The 22,944-nt window shown below is 40.6% G+C and overlaps 1 protein-coding gene across 20 annotated transcripts in view; it reads right to left on the bottom strand.

The window, feature by feature from the left end:
- Nucleotides 1–1,799: 1,799 nt before the first annotated feature.
- The window catches only part of NKTR (natural killer cell triggering receptor), an 84,976-nt gene continuing 63,831 nt past the window's right edge, over nt 1,800–22,944 (bottom strand). For 12 of the 20 annotated variants that reach the window (XM_043541649.1, XM_043541659.1, XM_043541661.1 and 9 more), the window contains 5 exons: nt 9,762–12,725; nt 9,383–9,495; nt 8,645–8,704; nt 7,874–7,972; nt 1,800–4,439 (listed from right to left, as the gene is read on the bottom strand). In XM_043541649.1, coding sequence (XP_043397584.1) covers nt 4,348–4,439; nt 7,874–7,972; nt 8,645–8,704; nt 9,383–9,495; nt 9,762–12,725 — 3,328 coding nt within the window. In that variant the 3' untranslated portion in view covers nt 1,800–4,347. The remainder of the gene's footprint in view (nt 4,440–7,873; nt 7,973–8,644; nt 8,705–9,382; nt 9,496–9,761; nt 12,726–22,944) is intronic. The other 8 variants (XM_027817910.3, XM_027817913.3, XM_043541663.1 and 5 more) reach the window with 3 other exon arrangements.

The following is a 22,944-nucleotide window of genomic DNA, read 5'->3' as shown; positions in this document are numbered from 1 at the left end:
TGAGATTTAACCTCCCATAAATAAATAAAAACTATCCTAAAATGCAGGTGGATAAGTGTGTTTCACAACCATATTAGTGCAAAAAGTTGTTGGTACTGGTGTATGACTGGAGGAAAATTTGATGCTTTATCTCCTTGTGATTAAATCCGAGGCAGCATTCATGTTGGAAATTACACCAGATGGGTTCCAGCACACTGCAGCTCAAGGTCATCTAAATGCTGCGTTCTGCTCCAAATGGTAAGCATGATCATGATGAACCACGTAAGGCCATCAACAGAAATTTAATACACTGTCAGACAGTGGATGATCCTCAGCTAGAGCATTTTAAAATGCTGCTTACCACCCAGAACAAGGACACAAATAGCCCTCATGTAAAGGTGATACTGGAGGAACTAAAGACCTCTTCATGTGCAAATCTATTTAAAAAAGAAAAACTGCATTTATGTTGCTGCTCTTTAAACTGTTTATAGCACAAGAGCTAGTTATTCATGTGCTGGATTCCATTATGCCCAAAGTTGTTATTTTCCTCCCTTAGGCATATTAAAAAGGAAATTGCTTACCTGTAATTGTATATTCCTGAAGATAGTATCCTCTACAGAACTACATTGCTAGAGCAGTCTGGATGCCATGTAGCTGATCATCTAATAAAAACAGCCAGAAATATGAAGACATAACCCACTGAACCAAATTTAGCTTTCTTTAAAATGGGGTTCTACTATATTTGAACATAGATACTTACAAAGTACTTTGTAAGAGTGTTCTAGGGTTTTATATTTCAATTTTATGGAATGATGCCCTAAACTAACAATGCATCCCTGGATGACAACTACATTATTTTTTTAAGCTGTAAAACCTACTCTGTCCACTGTTTATCTCCAGGTACCATTCTAATTTTATAAACAGTGGTTAAAGAGAAATAAATATGCAGGGCTGGATTCTGGTCTTATAGCAGTGTACTTTTCAGAGTGGAAACAAAATGTAAATTTTTAACAGTGAGAGTAATTAATTGGTGGAACAATTTACCTAGGGTCATGAGGGATCTTCAATCACTAAATTTTCAAATCAAGATTGGATGTTTTTTGTAAAAGATCTACTCTAGGAATTATTTTGGGGAAGTTCTATGGCCTGTGTTATATAGGAGGTGAGATTAGATGATCACAGTGGTCCCGCCTGGCCACAGGATCTATGGATTCCACTGACTTTTGCTTGCAGTTTATACCAAAAGACAGAGATCATGTTTTGGCCCACAATGTAGAAAATACAGGTCTGCCAGCTTGTGCCAGAGACTAGATCTAACACCACAGATGCATGCTATTATTTGCCACTCCCTGCAGGAAATCCATTTTTACTATATACAGTGGCAATTAGCCTTTCCATTAAGACAAAGCTGATATTTCCAATAAAATCTAGTTTTTCTGGAACAGAAGTTCTAAAAGACTAGTGGCTTAGCAAACTAAGACATTATATCTGCTGACTACAGCTAATCCCCACGTTTCGAGTATTACACAAATGATGTGGCAATGTGTATTTGGGAAAGAATATTTAGCTCAGCATTTAAAGTGAGACAATTTCAGCGAAGATCTATTAAGTGTATTCTTTCACAAAGAATATGCACATTTTACATATCTTGATTTGGTGACTGACCACTTCCTCACTTCAAAACTTTTCAAAATATTTGTTCCTCATGCAGCTATTATGTAAATTCACTACACAGATGTAAGAATCCTTTCCTATATAGATCAGGAAGAGAAAAGACAACTTGTAGTCTTTTAGAGAGAAAAAAACCACACAGATGGATATAGAATTTGAAGTATACGTTTAATTTCTTTAAGTTCCCCTCTTAAGTACTAGAGGAATTTTTTCAAATGTAAAGAAATCAGTGTTTGCATATATGTACAAAAATTCCATTGACATTTTTAACCACCACCTGCTTCTGAATAACAAATTTGCAGTAAGTAAACAGAACATTATAAAAACGCTCAATAGTGCATTTTCTATTAGGACAATTCGACGTAATACCATATTTAAAATAAAAATCCTAAAATACAGAGTGAATCCCTTTATAAAGCTGACAATTGCTGATGTGAACCATAAAAATATAACGTTCTAGCAGTATGCTTTGGACTGGTATAATTATTAGTTGACAGTATTTCTACTGCACCCCGTTTTTCTAGGTTTAAAAGTCAACTCTAGCGTGAAATGCGAGAAAAGTTATAGCCTGGGAACACTTTTTGTTTTTACCCCATGTGATATGGCAGTGTTTAAGATTTTGGATGCCTTATTTCATGTTTAGTACTCAAAATAAAGCGAAAATTTAATATGAATTAATCCCTTGCAAATAAGGTGACATATTCACTTACTTTTGCATTTAAAATGATGGATCTGCACCAAATAACATTGTTGTTTTGAGTTAGCAATGATATATTCATTCATGATTCTGATTAGCAGGTTGCAACTTTATTAGAAAAATTTCTGTAAACCTGCATGACCTGCTAGAACACAACTATTTTTAGCTTCAGTTGAATGTATATTTCAAGAACTTACAAAATATGGATTTAAAAGATTGTGGGTCTGCTTTTTCTTTTAAAGCTACCATAAGTGTTAGAAGGGTTTAATCCTAACTTTTGGGATTAAGAACCTGATTTGAACCTATGTTTGAAAACTGGATATTCAGATCTCAATTAGTTCAGTTCTAGGTATCCCAGGACCTTGCAAATTAAATGCCCCCTCTTATCTGTGCACAGAGGGTAAGTGGAGTATGACATTAAATTTTCAAGCTTCTTTTTGAATTTCCTTTGCATGTTTCAGTTGAGCGCCTGAAGACTAATTTTTAGTAATTTAATACTATCAAAAATTATTGTATTAAACTAAGAAAAAATGACAACTTTTTACAGTTCAAAGCTCCTGATGAGATACAAAAAAAATAATTTTCACTATTGCAAAACATTTGAGAAAAGTAAACAATCTCAAAATATTACAGAAAGTTAATAAAGCAAGCTACTATAGTACATTGCAGTACTCATTAGCACTGCTAAAGCTATATTTGTCAGCTTTTCCATTATAAACCCAGAGTTTATTACTACCATTTCAATAAAAAAAATCATTTCTTAGTATACAAATTCTTAAACAATGAAAAATGTATTTATTTACAAGTAATTTTAAATCAGTTGAACCAGAGTTTCGCAAAAAATTATTCAACACAACTTTTGCAAACCACTTGTCCATAATGTGGACTCACTTTTGGTATTAAACTTCCAAAGTACTGTGGATACTTTTTATTAAGCATATCACTTTTATAGCAATGCCATATTACAGATTAATAAATAGTCCAAGAACCACACAATGACATCTCCCGAAGATAGAAGAGATACATCCTAACTTAGAAGACAATGTTTTACCCACAAACATTTTGGAATGGGCCATTATGATTTAATCTGTCAAAACTAATTTTCATGTCTATTTTCATGGACTCGTAATGTGACTCAAAGATTTATAATGTTCAACTTCAAAGACAAACTGATGTGCTCCACGCACAGCAGCATGAATTGAAATAGGACTGCCGAGAAGCAATTTTTTTCCTGGGGTCTTAAACATTGGGCTAATCATCACAAAGAAAATCACTTAAAAACATTTAAGTTCTTAGACAACAAGTCGGATATTAAGAATGAACTCTGATTCATCACCCTTTTCTTTGCACATTGTGCCTAATTATTACAATTGGCATGGTATACAATATCTCACCCGTTTCCTCATACCTCTGCAATATCAAGGTACAAAGGGGTTGAGTGTTAAGACAGTGTGGCAGTCTGTTTTCATCACCTTGCTACTGTTAATCAAATCTATGTTTATAAGAAGTATGTACAAGACACCACTGAACTGACAGCCAGCTTTTAAAAATTAGCATTTTAATAAAATATACAGATGGCAGCCTTTACAAATATTTTTCTTCAAAGTTTTATAGTTATCAGCATTTATTTCAAAATAATAGGCTGAGAGCCCTCCGGTATTTATAGGGATATTTTGAGACAGTACAGATTGCTGCACTCAGAAAAGGAATAACAGCAAATGTATATAAATGTAATTTCATGGCTTGGAAAATGTGATTCAATCAAATAAAGTTAGTCTTCATAGTTTGTTACAGTAGTATTTGGCATAAGGGAAAAAACCCAAAACCTTAGTGAGTTGTGCTCAAAATGTCCATTCGTCAATGCAGCCAGTCAAATGAATCCACTGCTAATAAGGAAGTTTCACCTCACTCAGTAAACATCCTTCACTTTCACTTGTGACACTGACAGAACAAAGGTATTACAACATTTACATAGAATTACTAAATACAATCTACATTGCTCAGGAGACATTTTCAGCTAGATCTGCTGCTTTCACTGGGGCTTCGGTTGTTAGAGTAACTGCGATCACTTTCACTGTCAGAGCCATAAGACCTACAATTTAAAAAAAAAAAAAAGAAAAAAGATTAAAACTCCTTACAAATCAGATTTCAATCTTTTTGTTTCAAGTTCAAAACTGTGGCAATCCAAATCTTAGGAGATGAGTGTAGGTGAGAAGAAAAAAAATCTGTGGAAACTTCTACAGGAACACAATGTATATCCATTCTGAACCACTTGGAGGAGAGGAAGGTGATCAGGAACAGTCAACATGGATTCACCAAGGGCAAGTCATGCCTGACCAACCTGATTGCCTTCTATGATGAGATAATTGGCTCTGTGGATATGGGGAAAGAGGTGGACATGATAGATCTTGACTTTAGCAAAGCTTTTGATATGGTCTCCCACAGTATTCTTGCCAGCAAGTTAAAAAAGTATGGATTGGATGAATGGACTATAAGGTGGATAGAAACCTGGCTAGATTGTTGGGCTCAACGGGTAGTGATCAACGGCTTGATGTTTAGTTGGCAGCTGGTATCAAGCGAAGTGTCCCATGGGTTGGTACTGGGGCCTGTTTTGTTCAACATTTTCATTAATGATCTGGATGATGGGATGGATTGCACCCTCAGCAAGTTTGCAGATTACACTAAACTGGGAGGAGTGGTAGATAGGGGGGAAGGTCGGGATAGGATACAGAGGGACATAGGCAAATTAGAGGATTGGGTCAAAAGAAATCTGATGAGGTTCATCAAGGACAAGTGCAGAGTCCTGCACTTAGGACAGAAGAATCTCATGCACTGTTACAGGCTGGGGACTGACTGGCTACGCGGCAGTTCTTCAGAAAAGGACCTGGGGATTACAGTGGATGAGAAGCTGGATACGAGTCAAAACAAGTGCCCTTGTGTTCAAGAAGGCTAGCGGCATATTGGACTGCATTCGTAGGAGGACTGTCAGTAGATCAAGGGAAGTGATTATTCCCCTCTATTCGGCACTAGTGAGGCCACATCTGGAGTACTGCATCCAGTTTTGGGCCCCCACTACAGAAAGGATGTGGACAAACTAGAGAGAGTCCAGCGGAGGGCAACAAAAATTATTAGGGGCCTGGGGCACATGACTTACCAGGAGAGGCTGAAGGAACTGGGCTTATTTAGTCTGCAGAAAACAAGAGCGAGGGGGAGATTTGATAGCAGCCTTCAAGTATCTGAAGGGGGGTTCCAAAGAGGATGGAGCTCAGCTGTTCTCAGTGGTGGCAGATGACAGAACAAGGAGCAATGGTCTCAAGTTGGAGTGGGGGAGGTCGAGATTGGATATTAGGAAACACTATTTCACTCGGAGGGTGGTGAAGCATTGGAACGGGTTACCTAAGGAGGTGGTAGAATCTCCATCCTTAGAGGTTTTTAAGGCCCGGCTTGACAAAACCCTGGCTGGGATGATTTAGTTGGGGATTGGTCCTGCTTTGAGCAGGGGGTTGGACTAGATGACCTCCTGACGTCTCTTCCAATTCTAATCTTCTATGATTCCATTGAAAATGTGATAGAGCTTCATCATTTCTAAGCCTATTTGTTACAGCCAAAACGTTGCTAAATTTCCACAGTGAAATCCTGTTTGCGGTGAGGTCAACAGGGCATTTGCCATTAACTTCAGTGTGGCCAGGATATCACGCACAGTAACTAAATTTTGGAAGCAGAACTAAAAAATATATTTTGTTTTGCTTCAGTTCAGTGAGCTAGCACAGGCTGAACAGGCAGAGTCTTTTTGAATGGACCCTTACAGTTCTTTTGCTTGTGTTTTCTCCAAGGGCCTAATCCTGCAAAACCCTTACCTCATGTGAGCAGTATCAAATCAACAAGTGAGTAGGGGTTTGCAAGACTGGGCCCCCTGAAATGATAAAACTAGGTTTTGGAAATATCAGCATGTCAAAATGAGAACAGGCACTTCCGGACTGTATAAACCAGAAGTGTTGAATACTTGGCCAGTGGCCAGGATGCAACTTGCTTGATGTTCTTTTTTGGCCCTTTTGGTTGTGAAGAAAACCTTCCAAATGCAAATAAATGTACCCTGATCCAATGTTGTCTTCCTGATGTTTGCAGGCAGCCTGAAACAATGATTCAGAGGGGTCTACTTCCCACTCTCCATTATCCTCATGAGGATGTCAACATTAATGCATAATGAAACTTAACTTTCACTGGTGTGCATTACCACACTGTTGGGTGTCAATTCTAGTGTTGTGCACTAACTGACTGAGGTAGACCCTGTTGATGTGCACTAAAAGTTCTCTAGTGCACAGTAGGAAACTTTGAGCTCACACCAGCAGGGTCTACACAGGCCAGTTAGCATGCAACACACTGGTAAATGTTAGAATTCATACCTCACTGGTGTGCATTACTGCACTGTGTAGACAAGCCCTATGTCACCAATGGATGGGATGGGGAAGGGGTGGGAGTAATGTCCACAGGCTAGAAACGGAATTGTTACAAGGAGAGAAATACAGAGGAAACAAGAAAATTGGGGAATGAAAAAGAAAGGAGAATGCAGAAAGAAGAGAAACAGTGATAATGCTAAACACTGGCACATTTTCCCACCAAGTGATGCTGGTTGAGAGAACAACTAAAACTTAAGTTACTACCAAAAGATCATATTCCACCCTTGATCTTTGTGCAAACCTCCCAAGGAATTCCATTGTGGATTGAGGGTGCTATATAGTCCCAAATTTATACCATGGACCACACTGTACAGACAGCAATACCAGCAAAGCACTAGGCTTGTAGACAACGGTTCTTTTTTAAACGTGCTAGGAATGTCACCTTTAACAGCAATTGGACTGTGAAGAATGTAGCCAAAGTCTATAGAAGTGTAACTGTAATTACACTCACAGTTACTTTAATTGTAGCTGTAATTACATTGCAGGAAGCATCATTTCGATTGTCATTCCTGTTAGCATAGTTATTTTGCATCTCCCATTCACAAGTTTTTTGTATTGACATTGAGGTCTAGCTAAAAAAGAAGATCTACCATCCAGTAGAATCTTGACACTCAGGGTAGTTTTCAGTCCTTTATACCTATGGCATTTAAGCACAAGCATGGTTAAATTTAAATCCTGCAATTACTATTCCTGATTTAGCCAATGGGAATTAAGTGACAGATTTTTAAAAAATACGTATATGCATGTGTAGAGATGAACATACCCACACATACACACAATGGATTTACATATAATAGTACAATGATTTATCTCTTCTCTTAAATTCCTCTGTGCTCCTCTTTCCTTTGGAATTCTTGAAGTAGGGACTGTGTGTGTTCGTGTTATCTTTTTATATTTCTGGTTCTTAATTTTTACCATAAAACGAATTTGCTAGTAACAGTACATTTTATACTTGAAAAAGACTGCATCTGTTGAAAGGCTGTTCCTTATAAACTTCCAATAAAGCACCTAAGGAAATTAATTGTGTACAGTTAAGTTTCTGAAGTTGTGGCACTGAAAAATTACGTACCTGGACCGTCTGTCATAACTTCGAGATCTGCGGTAGCTGTCACTCCTCTGACTTCTACTTCGACTTCTGCTGTAGTAACTATCATAAGTATATGACCTACTTTAACAGGAAAAAAATAATTGAAGACTTTGGAAAGTTCTTTTCTAAAATGATAAAAATTAGAATTTTGGATGTTTCTTGTGACGACATTTATATAAGGAAAGATTTTTGTTGCTACATTCCTATTACTACTTGAAAGATTTGGCAAATAAGCCAAAATAATTGTAAATGTAATAAAATGTTTATCAGGAAGAGTATAAAGTTTCTTCACAATGCAGTGGTTTACCCAAATAAGTGGTTTACTTTTAAAAAATAATTCAATATATTTTAAAACAAAATAAAGAATTTTATAAACCTGTCTACAAATTTTGCACAAAGTATCAAGAATATCAAGCCTTGACTTCCCTCCTTGACCATACTCTTGTAAAATAAACAGCAGAAAAATTTGGGGGGATTTAAAACGGAGGACAAAAGAGTAGAAAACAGCAGTAAAGGGCATCAATCAATTCAATTCTTTTCAGGGCCTAATACCATGCCTATGCCTGTGATATCTGGATACTCTGATTGCTCTTTTCCTCTTTTAAAACAACCTGATTTAATTTCAGGAAATTAAGTTTGCTATATTATGGCTTACTATAAAGATGTATTTTGAACAATATCACTGTCTTAATATATTTGCTCATTATAAAAATTACTTTGTTCTCAGTGGTCGTGTAGTATCATAATCCATACCTGGATCGACCGTGATGATCATATGAACTGCTTCTGGATCGACTTCTACTATAGGTTCGACTGTGACACAATCAAAGAAATACATTTTAATCATTAAATTCAGACCAAGTACTGAATTAGAAAAAAATTTTAAGTGACTTGCTTGGATATTCCTTGTCCACATTGCATGACATTTAAACATATTCTTCAAAAATAAGCAGTTACAGTCTGTTTCTATTCTTAAAAAGCATACATATTTCAGAGTAGATTGCTTCCAGGATGCACTTGCATAGCTACAACTCAACATCAAAAAAAGTAATTTAACTTACTAGGATGTGTCTGATTTGTAGTTTGTGATAAACACATACTCAGGGCGTTCTTATCTCTATCACAGAAACTTACCTATGATTAAGGTTAAGATTTTGTCACAGGAATTTTTCAAAGTCATGGACAGGTCATGGGCAATAAACAAAAATTCACAGAAGCCCGTGACCTGCTGATGGGTGGGGAACTGACAGCCCAAGCCCCGCTGCAGGGGGTGGGGCTGAGAGCTGCTTCAGCCCCGAGACTCCAAGAGGGGGGCAAAGAGCTGAAAGCCACACTACTCCAGACAGGGGGCATGGGGAAAGAGAAGAGGGGCCTGATAAACGTTCCAGCCCTGCTGTTGCGGCAGGGCTGAAGCCAAAGATGTCACTGACATCCATTGAAGTCACAGAATCCATGACTTCTGTGACCTTCCTGACAAAATCGTATCCTTACCTATGACTCTTGTAAGTGTGGTAAGATCTACTTCGACTTCTTGACCGATCTCTACTGTACCATCCTCTGCTTCGGCTTCTTGTATAGCTTCTTGATCTATAATTGATAAACAACTTTGAAAAGCATATACTGAATTATTATTAAAATGAATAGTGACGGAAACAGAATTAACACTTCAAAATAAACTTGAAAAATAAAATGCTTTACTGAAAAGTAGTTAGTGAAGAGATATATTGCTAGTTTCTAGTTAGCACATTACTGTTGGAAAATGAGAGATCCTGTCAACACAGAACTTGCAGTTTTATCTCAAATTTGTTTGCTTACTGTTTAAGTAAAACTGTAGATTACTAAAACAGAGATTACATAACAAATTGCTAACCTATATGAGTAAGTGGAACTTCGTGATCGACTTCTTGAGTGACTGTAGGATAGAGATCTTGTTCGATGTCTGGATTTAGATTCAGATTTACTTCGTGACCTACTTAGACTCCTGGATTGGCTGTTGTCATCTCTACTTGGAGGAGACTGTTCATCACTTGAACTCTCTTGGTTCCTTGGTCTCCGATTTAACCGTGCTGTCTTTCTAACTTCATCAAACAGAGATCCTGGCCTCACTTTATTTTTACTTTTTATTTCTATTCTTAAACCTTGTGGCTTAGAGTCAGGTGCTGACGTACTGTTTGTAACTTCTGCAGCACTACTAGTAGTAGCAGATTGTAGATTACCTACACCCTGTAATGGTTTCCATTTATTATCTATCATACTACTTTGTACGTTTTCAGTTATTTCAGTTTTCGAAGTGTTTTCCACAGTAGTGACCATGGTGACGGAGCTACTGTCTTGTATTCCTATTTTTTTGACTTCTTTAACATTGATCAATTGTTTAATACGGTTTCCTTGTTTGGCTGTATCTGGTCCAGGGTTCTCATTCTGTAAATCTTTGTTTGCATTAATATTGAAATTTTGAGATTTAGCACTCAGGATGACAGGAGACAAAACGTCCACAACCACCTTCCCAGGAGAGTTACGATCTGGAGTACAAATCTCCATGTTATCATCTGTCTGCATAACATCCTCTGATCCATTTTGTTTATTTTCTTCACTATGTTTAACATCTTTCTTTGAAGTAGCCACATTTATTTCTGAATTTAATGTACTGGCTGAATAGTTGTGATCACTGTTGTCTTTATTAAGCTGACTATGATCTGGCGATGTATCGCACATAGTGTTTTTATTTGAGAGGTTCTCATCTTCACAAGACTTTTCACCATTTCCAGTTTTATCTTTGCACATTTTGTTGTTTTCATAAGCTTGTTGGTTTTTATCTTTACTGTCCCTGGTAAGTTGCTTTTGTTTTTTATCATCTCTGGTAACAGGCTTTTCATTCATGTCCTCATCTTCTTCCTCCCCAAACTCCAGTGGAGGCTGCCAGTGAAAAAGCTCTTTTTGTTTCTGAACCTTATGCTTCTTCTCTTTTTTATCCTTTGATTTCTCTTTGGCTTTTTTGGAATGTGACTTTTTGAGGTTCTTTTTGGACCCATGTTTGTGTTTTTTTGACTTTCCTTTAATATTTGCCAAACTGGAGTGGGAATTCTCAGATGCAGAAGAGGAGGACTGTTGCTTGCTTGTTTTCCAAGTATGGTCAGAAGAATCCAGAAAACCTTCTGAAGAATTTGATTTAGTTTTCACCCTGCTTTTGGTAAGACTGAGCGCTGTATCAGATCCTGATGTGGCCTCACCTTCCTCTTTACTGGATGAGGGCCTAGAATCTTCTCTACTATTTCTAGTCTCGCCTCTTTCTGAATTTGATTCCGAGTCCCATTTACTGCCTGAATAAGTCTTTCTTTTTGTCTTTGAACCACTTCTATGCTGTTCAGAAGTTTTCTCCCTCAAAGATTTCTTTTTTGAATGGTCACTGTCCCATTCAGACTTGGATTTCTCCTCACTTCTGTCAGCAGTCAAATTGTTTTTATTCTCTTTCTGGTTGTCTCCTTCTGGTTGAGAATGTCCTCCTTTTTCCTGGACTGGCTGTATTTTAACAGAATGCTCGCTATCTGTAGAAAAGTCTAAAGATGATCTTCTCTCACTCTCTTTTCGTCCTTGAGAAGACTCATCATAGGCTTTACTCTTCCTGACAACTGTGCTACTTTCAGAGCTACTCTCTTGCCTTTTCTTCAATGATTGGAAATTTTGCTCACTGGATTCAGATTTCCTTTTGCTTCCATGTCTATCGTCATCACTAAGAGAGTAATAAGATGATGAGCCGCTATAACCTGACTGGTCACTGCGGTATCTATTTGGTGACCGAGATCTGCCAGTTGACCGAGATCTTGATCTTGAACTAGATGGACTCCTTGATCTTGAATATGATCTAGAGTAGGATCTGCTCCGGGAAGACCTGCTCCTTGATCTTAGCCAACTATCCGAACTTCTCTCACTATGAGACCTTGAATAATCACTTCGATCACTATCTGAACTCTTTTGTCGCTTACGGGAGGAGGAGGAGGAAGGATTAACTTCTTTAATATTTGTTAAATTGTAGCTACTTTGGGTAGGCATTACATGGGTTGTTTTAGCTTTCATTTCCTGAATTCGCTCATAGGATGGTTTCCAGGGCTTTTGTCCAGGTTTCCACCTAGAAGGTGGAGGACTGTCACTTAAGGGTATAACTGGAATATTTTCAGCTACAACAGGCTGTACTACAACTTTATCACTCTGTGGGATTACTGCTCTTACAGGTTCAGTCTTGCTTGGCTTATTTTCATTCAATTCTGCTGTAGTATTTCGTGGTGAATTTGAAACTGTCCTGTGGCGCCTGGAGTTAGTGCTAGATCTTGATCTGCTTCGAGAATGAGACAGTTTAGATGCTGTTCTTGATCTAGAACTTCTTCTGGAATAAGACCTTGATCTTGATCTAGATCTGGATCTACACCTGGACTTGTAATATGATCGAGAGTCTCTGCTTGATAGAGTTGATGAACTCTGGTCATCTTTGTCAGATTTAGACCAGTCTCTTCTGGATGAGCGTCTAGAAGATAATGAGGAAGAAGGAGACTTCCTCTCACGATCCCGAGATGACTTTGTCCTCCTGATAGAAGAACGAGAGGATTCTACCTCTGATGAGGGTGAGGGTCTCTTTTTTTTAGTTTGTTTATGTTTCTTGAAATGCTTTTGCTTTTTGGCTTTCTTTCTGTGTTTTGTCTTCTTTTTCTCTTTTCGGTGCTTTTTGTGGTGGCTGGTATACCTCAGGGTACTGAGATCAGAATAGCCATTATGTGACCAAGACCTTGATCGCTGGGACAAACTTCTTTCATCCCATCTGCTTGAGCATGGGTCACTCAACCTTAAAAAAAAAAAAAAGTACACAATATTAAAGGAAATTCCCTAAAAAATAGTTTGCTTATTTTCTACATCCAATATAAAATATCAATACAATTGGGTCTTCAGAGTGCTGAATGAAACTAGGTACAGGAAAATGTTATACTTGGTAATAAATAAGGGTTTCTGTCACAAGGGTACATATACATCTTTAAAAAAGCCTATATTATACTATAAAAAAATTCCCTTTCACATATGAAATGGCTTTATTAATTATGAAGTTATTAGATAGCTACTTCTCATCTGGGAGATAATAGCTATCAAATATCAGTTAAAATAATTAGTTTTACAGCATGCAGATAAACTAAATGATGTAAATGGCTTATATAGTGCACAATCTCACCATCCAAAAAAAAAAATATGGTAGCTTACCAGTACAGTAACTGTTGTTCTTTGAAATGTATTGTGCCTATATACACTGCATGTGTTTGTGCACCCAGTGCACTTGGGTCAGACTTTTGCGAGGAGTATCACCAGGTGGAGCACGTGCTCTGTTCTCCTTGTGCTCTAGGGTGAGGGCATGAAATAGGTATGGCTACTGCCTCCCTCTTTGTACAACAATGCGAAGGAACAGAATGTCCAAAGTAGCAGAGAAAGTGGCAGGGTCCTAGAATGTATATGTGCACAACACATCTCAAAGAACAACTGTTTTTTCTCTTTTGTGTGATTGTGCACATATACATTCCACTACAGGTGATGCATAAGCAGTTCCCTTACAGGTGGAGGGACTTCAGATCATCTGAACAGAGATTGCAACATTGACTTGCCAAAGTTGGCATTGTCACGAGACGCTTGAGAGATGGTGTAATGAGCACAAAAAATATGGACAGACAACCATATTGCTGCCTTGTAGACATCAGCAAATGCAACACTGCTCAGAAATGTTGATGAAGTAGACATGGAGTGAGAAGTTATTCCTGGTGGAGGAGAGACTTCAGCAAGATTGCAGCAGAACTTAATGCAGTCAAAAATGCAATGTGAGATTCACTCAGTTGACACTGATTGACCCTTAACTTGCTCAGCATAAGCTGTGAAAAGCCTGGGAGAACTCTAGTGAAATCCAAGTAGAACACCAAAGCTCTACGAACATCCAATGTACAAAGTGTTCTCAGCTTTAAAAGAGAGGTTTCAGGAAAAACTCTGGCAAATGAATAGATTGATTCAAATGGAAAGCTGACATGACCTTAGGGTGTGATCTAAAGGAAACTATCTTAATGGAAGTCCATGAAAAGAGGATCAGCAAGAAAATTATGATGTTCTACAACCCTCTTAGCAGAAGTGACTGCCACCAGAAAGGCTACTTTCATACACTGTAACGGTAATGAGGTGGTAGCCAGAGACTCAAGGGGGGGGGGGAGGGGGAGGGGCTTATGAATTTGGAGAGGACTAGACTGAGATCTCATATAGGTACAGGATCAGGCATAGGAGGGTAAACACTGAATAGACCTTTCAAAAAAATTATGTCCAAGCCAGCTGCTCTCCCCATTACTTTAAACAAGACTAAGCTGAAATCCTGCCCCCACTTTAGTCAATGAAAAGCTTTCCTTGCCTTTAGTGGGGCAAGAATTGTACCATAAGCTTTTCCGGTATTATTCACAAAAACTTTGAAGGTGCCTCCCAGCCCATGCCACTAGACTAGCACCCCACCCCTCAGCAGAAATCTTTCCAGCTGGGGAAGGAAAAGGGGGGAGAGGGGAATGTCAAAAAGCTGCCTCTGTGCATGTGCCAGTAAGCAGAGCTCCTCTATCAATCCAGATTCTGGATTGGTGAATGCATTTCTGACCGAAGCAATATACAGTAAGAGAAATTTTATTGCTGTTTTTTTTCATCATCTGCTTTAAGCTTCTGTTTGGTTGATTGCAACACTAGCTGTTCTTGTGCTTGGAAGTGAAGACAGGCTGTGGCTCTTTGTACAAAACATTTTTCTTCTGAAGGCGTATTTCCACAACTCTTTGGTAACTTTCCTTGGCATACTAAGGAACAGTGCTGTATTCACGTATGGATTAGTTCAGTCATCTCTATTATGCAGGGACTGAGAATACCAAAATAGCTTCTGAATTACAAGTTCTTTCAGAAAACTGCTATGCCCAGTTTTCTTAATTTAAAAAACTTTTTAAATTTTATAACAAACATACAATTTTTAACTGATGTTTACTAGGGATGTAAACAGCATGTAAAAATCCTACTCATGTAGCTGATTAAAATTCTATCGATTAAACGTTTTACTGGAGAACTAGGGGGGATCCCGGCTGCTGGCCCCGCGCCCAGGGATCACATGCACCGCTACAGACTAGGGACCGAATGGCTAGGCAGCAGTTCTGCAAAAAAGGACCTAGGGGTTACAGTGGACGAGAAGCTGGATATGAGTCAACAGTGTGCCCTTGCTGCCAAGAAGGCCAATGGCATTTTGGACTATATAAAAGTAGGGGCATTGCCTGCAGATCGAGGGACGTGATCATTCACTTCTATGCGACATTGGTGAGGCCTCACGTGGAGTACTGTGTCCAGTTTTGGGCCCCACTCTACAAGAAGGATGTGAAAAAATTGGAAAGCGTTCAGCGGAGGGCAACAAAAATGATTAGGGGACTGGAACACATGACTTATGAGGAGAGGCTGAGGGAACTGGGATTGTTTAGTCTGCAGAAGAGAAGAATGAGGGGGGATTTGATAGCTGCTTTCAACTACCTGAAAGGGGGTTCCAAAGAGGATGGATCTAGACTGTTCTCAGTGGTAGCAGATGACAGAACAAGGAGTAATGGTCTCAAGTTGCAGTGGGAGAGGTTTAGGTTGGATATTAGGAAAAACTTTTTCACTAGGAGGGTGGTGAAGCACTGGAATGCGTTACCTAGGGAGGTGGTGGAATCTCCTTCCTTTGAAGTTTTTAAGGTCAGGCTTGACAAAGTCCTGGTTGGGATGATTTAGTTGGGTATTGGTCCTGCTTTGAGCAGGGGGTTGGACTAGATGACCTCTTGAGGTCCCTTCCAACCCTAATATTCTATGATTCTAAAAGCAGGAAACGAGAGGGTTAGAGAAAATGGAACTCCCATCTACTGGTGGATATAGTGCAGAAATAGAAGCAGGCGAACTCTCACAGAACTAACTGAAAGCCTGACCATTTTGGGGCAACAAGTACTCCAGTACATATGTAGCCTCTGTGTGAAGGGGTGATAAATGTTAAGATTGTGCCCAAATCAAAAACCTCTTCCATTTTCCTGCATATGTGGCTCTAGTGAATTCCTTTTTGCTGTTCACAAAGATGGTCTGAACCTCTCAGGAGCACAATTTCTCATGAGAATTCAACCAGAGATCATCCATGTCATGCGATCGAGAGATTGGAGGTTTGGATGTAGAGACTTACCTTGGTTCTGAGACAACAGATCCTCAACTAGAGGCGAAGTTAATGGAGCTCGAACAGAGAGCTGATGAAGGGCTGTGAACCAATGCTATCTTGGACGTGCTGGTGCATCAAGACTGAAGTTACTTTTCAGTTTTCCGAATACTCTCGGAATGAGAGAAATTGAAGGGAATGCACATAGAAGACAACTGGACCATGGAAAAAGAACAGAATCTGTGATGGAATCTGGGTTGCAGCCCATCCCCGAGCAAAATCTCATACACTTGTTGTTCAGGTTGGTTACAAACAAATGTGTTACTGGTGAAAAAATCTGGAAGAGAACGTCCTTCCTGATTGACCACTTATGTTGGTCTATGAAGGAATCTGCAAGTGTGTTTCTTAATCCTGGATGGTGAAAGGCCTCCAGGGAAACATCATGATGAATGCATAAATTCCATAGGAGCATAGCCTCCTGGCACAGTTGGGACAATCTTCCACCTCCCTGCTTCTTCAGCTAAAATATGGTGATGGTGCTGTATGTAAAATCTTGTACCACCTGGTTCTCGATGGTGGACATAAACATCTTGTAGGCAAATGAGTAGCTTGTAGCTCTACACATCTATGTGGAGTGAAACTTCCCGGGGTGACCAAAGAGCTTGTGTCCAGAGTTGACCGAGATGGGCTCTCCAACCTTCGGCAGATGCATCTGTTATCAGAGTCATAGTCAGTTCTGGGGACAAGAATGGAATAATCTTGCACTCATTGTGGGGATCCAACAACCAAACGACAGACTGAAGCACTCACAGTAGGTACGCAAATCCGTATGTCCAGAGGGTTCTGGGAAGGACTATATATTAAATGGAACCAGGCCTGCAGATAGGTAAGGTGAAGTCTGGCATGCAGAGTTACGTACATGCATGAGGCCATGTGGCCCAGAGCTGAAGGCAGGCATACACTGTTGTCATTGGGTAGGAATTCAGGGTTTTGGAAAGGAAGGCTGAAGACTGATATCTTTTATATGGAAGATAAGACTTAGCTGTCCTGGCATTAAGGTCTGCTCCTATGAAGGATATGCGTTGATTATAATTGTGATTTGTCCAAATTTAGTTTCAGACCCAGATGGGAGAACAACTGCCTGCTTAGAATGCTGTTTTGGACCTGGTCGCTTGATGCGCCACAAACTAGCCAATCATCATGGTAAGAAAATATCTGAACACCCCAGCACTAGAGATGGGCTGCTACAACTGCCATGCACTTGAAGACCCTTGGAGCTGATGACAGTTCGAAGGGAAACATTGCATACTGGTAATGACTGACGTCTGCTAAGAATCAAAGGTACTTCCTGTCAGGAATTTATCGCCACGTGGAAGTAAGTGTCTTGTAAACTGAGTGCTGCATACCAATCTCCAGGGAAGGGATAAAAGCAGTGAGGGTAACCAGCCTGATCTTGATTTTTTTTTTTTGATGAAATGGTTCAGCTTTCTTAGATCTAAAATGGGGTGAAGGCCACCAGATCTCTTTGGGACCAGGAAGTACCAGGAATAGAAACCTTTTCTTCTGTGTTGGTAAGGAACTTCTGTCACTCAATTCTAGAAGAGACTGGCGTTCTTGAAGTAACAGTCTTGTGAGACGAGTCACTGAAAAGGTACGGGGAAGGTGGGTTGGGAAAAGGAAGAGAGGTAAATTGGAGAACATATCCCTCCTTCACTCTGCTGAGCACCCACTTGTCTGAGGTGATGCTTTCCCAAGCACACTGAAAGCCGGACAGGTGCAATCCAGGGAGGAGATATAGTTGGTGTGCTGTCCTCAACTAAGAAGTCAAAATGATTGCTTGGAGGATGAAGCTGCCTCGTGAGAAGGGTCTCCCACCGATTAAGATGGCTAGTTATGTCGGGAAGGGCTTGACCTTCTCTTGAACACATACTATGACCTCTGTTGGAAAGAGGATCTGGAGTAAGATTGGGGCCTAAACAGTTTCCTCTTGGTAACCAGAATATAAATGCTTAATAAACCAAGTGTTGCATGACAGTCCCTCAGTGTGTGCATAGCGTCATCTGTTTTAGCAACAAACAGTTCAGAACTCTCCAAAGGCAAGTCCTCTATTGTGTTCTGCAGCGACCTTGAAATGCCAGAAACCTGTAGCAAGAAAGAACACAGCATGTAGATTGCAATGCCTTTGGAACACAAAGCTGTATCAGCAGCATCCTGTAAGATGCCCCTGAAACCAGCACTAAAAACCATTCCTTATATTCCTCTGACAGCTTGTCAGCAAATTTAGAAATTGCAAAGAAATTAATAAAGTTATATTTTGACAAAACAGCCTGATAATTAGCAACTCTTATTTGAAGTGTGGCAGCGGAAGAAATATTTGGGCTGTATAAATCCAGCCTCTCATATTCTTTATCCTTGGGAGTAGCCTAAGGGTGAGACTGATGGGACTGTTCATTAGCACCTGTGAACACCAAAGACTCAGGAATTGGATGGGTATAGAAACAGTCAAAATCTTGTTGAGGGATTTGGTATTGTCTGTCCACTAGCTTGCCCATAAGTGGTATAGAGGCTGGAGTTTTCCAGAGAGTTTTCGCTACCTACAGTAATGCTTCATTGATGGGAAGTGCAACTCTTCCCGGGGGAGGGGGCTGTAAAGTAACTAGGACAGTGTGGTGGATTCTCTTGTACAAGTTTCTACTGCACCCCCCACAGAGAAGTGTCAACCCTCCTAATCAGGTCGTGAAAAACTCTGAAGCCCTTGGAGGGGAGATGAAGTCTCTGGTGTGACTGCCTGACCTGGTTAAGATGAAGAAATAGGAGAAGGAAGATCTAAGGATTCTTCCATTAATTCCTCCTCTTCTTCCATGGGATTCAGCACAGCGGGTTGAGGGATGGTAGCAGGATGATGAGTAGAGGTTTTTGGCAGCAAGGGAGTAGGAGACTTCTTTCTAGAGTGAGGGAGATCTAGAGTCTCTTGGAGCAGCACAAGACCAGTAAGGGGGACCCCAGGCAGGGATTTCCTTATAGGACGACAGATTCTTCCAAAGGTGAGACAGATTCTTCTCTTTTTGAGTCAGAAGAAATGTAAGCCATCTCAGAATATGGAGGAGCAGTTCTCACTGGTGTTCTAGGTGGCCTGGATATGAGAGACATTGGGCTCCAAAGAAAGCAAGGGTTGGCAGAATGTAGATGAAGTGATCCAATGATGCCAGCATAACTCATAAGAACATAAGAATGGACACACTGCATCAGATCAATGGTCCATCTAGCCCAGTATCCTGTCTTCCGACAGTGACCAATGCTAGCTGCCCCAGAGGGAAAGAACAGAACAGTTAATCATCAGCTGATCCATCCCCTGTCGCCCATTCCCAGCTTCTGGCAAACAGAGGCTAGGGACATTTCAGAGTATGGTTTTGCACACAGTCATCATAGAGATGACTGTAACAGAGATAGTGCCCACAGTGCCAGGTACGCTGATAGCCCTGAAGACAGTGTCACTGGTTGCAGAAGAGGAGAGTCTGGCAGGGAAAAACAAAGGAGATCGCCTGAGGTCAACGAGGCCTACATGGTGGAAGGTACCTCAGGTAAGTGTGTCAATAGTGCCAGTGGAGCACAGGCAGACTGAAACAGCTGAAAAGAGCTGATAAATTGTATAGTCAATTGCATGACCACATTTTTGTTCGTTATGAAATATACTCAAGAAACCAAATAACCAACCTTAGTCAAGTTTAACAACATGGTACAGGAAAAAGGTCCTATAGGATACCTCTGAAGAGCAGTCCCATGAAGCAATGTTATATTCATCTTATGCAGAAGGTGTGCCCCCCAAGTTACACATTTCAGCTGGTATTATTTATATGATTTTACAAGTTACACATTCTTACTACATGTAACCAAAATCCAACCCATCACTTTCTTCCACGTCCCTAACTTGTTATTCTGTTCCCTCCTTACTTTGGTTTTGGGTACTAGCATTCCAGGTACTGATCTGTGAAGGTATTTCCATAGCTTGTACTGAAACACAAAACCAATGTATCTTGATTTTGACAAGTTCCCTATCTGCTTCTCACAGAATGGGGAAGAGATGGCCAGCCCTCTGTGGAGATAGAGGTGGTTAGGGACTATTTAGAAAAGCTGGACGTGCACAAGTCCATGTGGCCGGACGAGTTGCATCCGAGAGTGCTGAAGGAATTGGCGGCTGTGATTGCAGAGCCCTTGGCCATTATCTTTGAAAACTCGTGGCGAACGGGGGAAGTCCCGGATGACTGGAAAAAGGCTAATGTAGTGCCAATCTTTAAAAAAGGGAAGAAGGAGGATCCTGGGAACTACAGGCCAGTCAGCCTCACCTCAGTCCCTGGAAAAATCATGGAGCAGGTCCTCAAAGAATCAATCCTGAAGCACTTACATGAGAGGAAAGTGATCAGGAACAGTCAGCATGGATTCACCAAGGGAAGGTCATGCCTGACTAATCTAATCGCCTTTTATGATGAGATTACTGGTTCTGTGGATGAAGGGAAAGCAGTGGATGTATTGTTTCTTGACTTTGGCAAAGCTTTTGACACGGTCTCCCACAGCATTCTTGTCAGCAAGTTAAGGAAGTATGGGCTGGATGAATGCACTATAAGGTGGGTAGAAAGCTGGCTAGATTGTTGGGCTCAACGGGTAGTGATCAATGGCTCCATGTCTAGTTGGCAGCCGGTGTCAAGTGGAGTGCCCCAGGGGTCGGTCCTGGGGCCGGTTCTGTTCAATATCTTCATAAATGATCTGGAGGATGGTGTGGATTGCACTCTCAGCAAATTTGCGGATGATACTAAACCAGGAGGAGTGGTAGATACGGTGGCAGGTAGCAATAGGATACAGAGGGACCTAGACAAATTGGAGGATTGGGCCAAAAGAAATCTGATGAGGTTCAATAAGGATAAGTGCAGGCTCCTACACTTAGGATGGAAGAATCCAATGCACCGCTACAGACTAGGGACCGAATGGCTAGGCAGCAGTTCTGCGGAAAAGGACCTAGGGGTGACAGTGGACGAGAAGCTGGATATGAGTCAGCAGTGTGCCCTTGTTGCCAAGAAGGCCAATGGCATTTTGGGATGTATAAGTAGGGGCATAGCGAGCAGATCGAGGGACGTGATCGTTCCCCTCTATTCGACACTGGTGAGGCCTCATCTGGAGTACTGTGTCCAGTTTTGGGCCCCACACTACAAGAAGGATGTGGATAAATTGGAGAGAGTCCAGCGAAGGGCAACAAAAATGATTAGGGGTCTAGAGCACATGACTTATGAGGAGAGGCTGAGGGAGCTGGGATTGTTTAGTCTGCAGAAGAGAAGAATGAGGGGGGATTTGATAGCTGCTTTCAACTACCTGAAAGGGGGTTCCAAAGAGGATGGCTCTAGACTGTTCTCAATGGTAGCAGATGACAGAACGAGGAGTAATGGTCTCAAGTTGCAATGGGGGAGGTTTAGATTGGATATTAGGAAAAACTTTTTCACTAAGAGGGTGGTGAAACACTGGAATGCGTTACCTAGGGAGGTGGTAGAATCTCCTTCCTTAGAGGTTTTTAAGGTCAGGCTTGACAAAGCCCTGGCTGGGATGATTTAACTGGGACTTGGTCCTGCTTCGAGCAGGGGGTTGGACTAGATGACCTTCTGGGGTCCCTTCGAACCCTGATATTCTATGATTCTATGAAATGCTGATTTCAGCAAATGCAAAGTGTTATGGGACACTTAGCATAGGAAGTGAACAAGATTATGGTAAAGGCCTGTTTAGGTTATATCACTGTTACAGTATTTGTGCTTAATGCCATACCACACACACAATATTTACATGCTAACCAATATATATTAGTCAGCGAGAACAAAAGACCCATCATGGGTGAAGACACTGGACTTGACGGTGCTCCCTCATATGGAACTGGTGAGCGCTTACATTTGTGAAGCCTCAAATGGGTACCAGAGGACTTACCAGAAGATTTTCTGGGGAAAGACCAAAACTTTGAGGTCTTGTTAGCATTGGAATGCCCAGGTCGCTTTGTTGAAGCTGACAGAGAAGACAAAGCATGATGTTTGTCAGTGGACTTGCATTTTGAAACAGGAGGAGCTGGAGGGGCACTTCTGCCTGAATCTGAGTCCCCTGCCTCATGGTCAGGGCTCAACTATGATGCAAGATGCATGGCCTCTTTCACGAGGTGGACCTTAAGTCAAAAGTTCCTCTGTTTTTGGTCCTGGTGGGGAAGGAGGTACAAATAGAGCATTTGTCCCTCATCTAAACCAGACAAATCAAGCAGCTCTTGTGCCTATCTGTGACCGGGATAACGGCCCCACAGGTTGCACACCTGGGGATTTTTTCCATATCTTTTAGAGATGCTGGCTTATTGAAGCAAATGCTACAGGGAGTTCCAATGCTTACTGTGGGCAGTGAGAAGGAACTGAGAGGGAGGAGGTGGCCAGGCCCCTTTTATGTCTTTGCCTGAGAGAACAAGAACAGGGACACATGCACTGCATAGTGGGACTGCTGGCAAAAGTCTCTGACTCAAGTGCACTGCGTGCACGAACACCTGCATTGGAATGTATGTGTGCACAATCATTTGAAGGAGAACTATAGATTCATAAGCTATGTTGAAATCCAAGCTTAACCATTTTCTCATACTTTTTTTGTGCTTCTCTACCAAACAATCTTACAATATATTAACAGGCAGAAGGAATTCATAGCAATTGGGATGTTTTGTTTATGACGAATATGTTACTATTATTCAATAACCATCAGATACATAAACGCAGAAAACTGAATAAGACTATACTCTGATGGTATAACAAGATTCACACCACAGTTACCAAGTCATCAGAATTTTTTCATAGAG

This window comes from Chelonia mydas, chromosome 2, assembly GCF_015237465.2.
Source record: "Chelonia mydas isolate rCheMyd1 chromosome 2, rCheMyd1.pri.v2, whole genome shotgun sequence".
In the NCBI taxonomy this organism is placed as follows: domain Eukaryota; kingdom Metazoa; phylum Chordata; order Testudines; family Cheloniidae; genus Chelonia; species Chelonia mydas.
The sequence above is the reverse complement of the archived record's forward strand: the minus strand, read 5'-3'. Positions and strand labels throughout refer to the sequence as shown.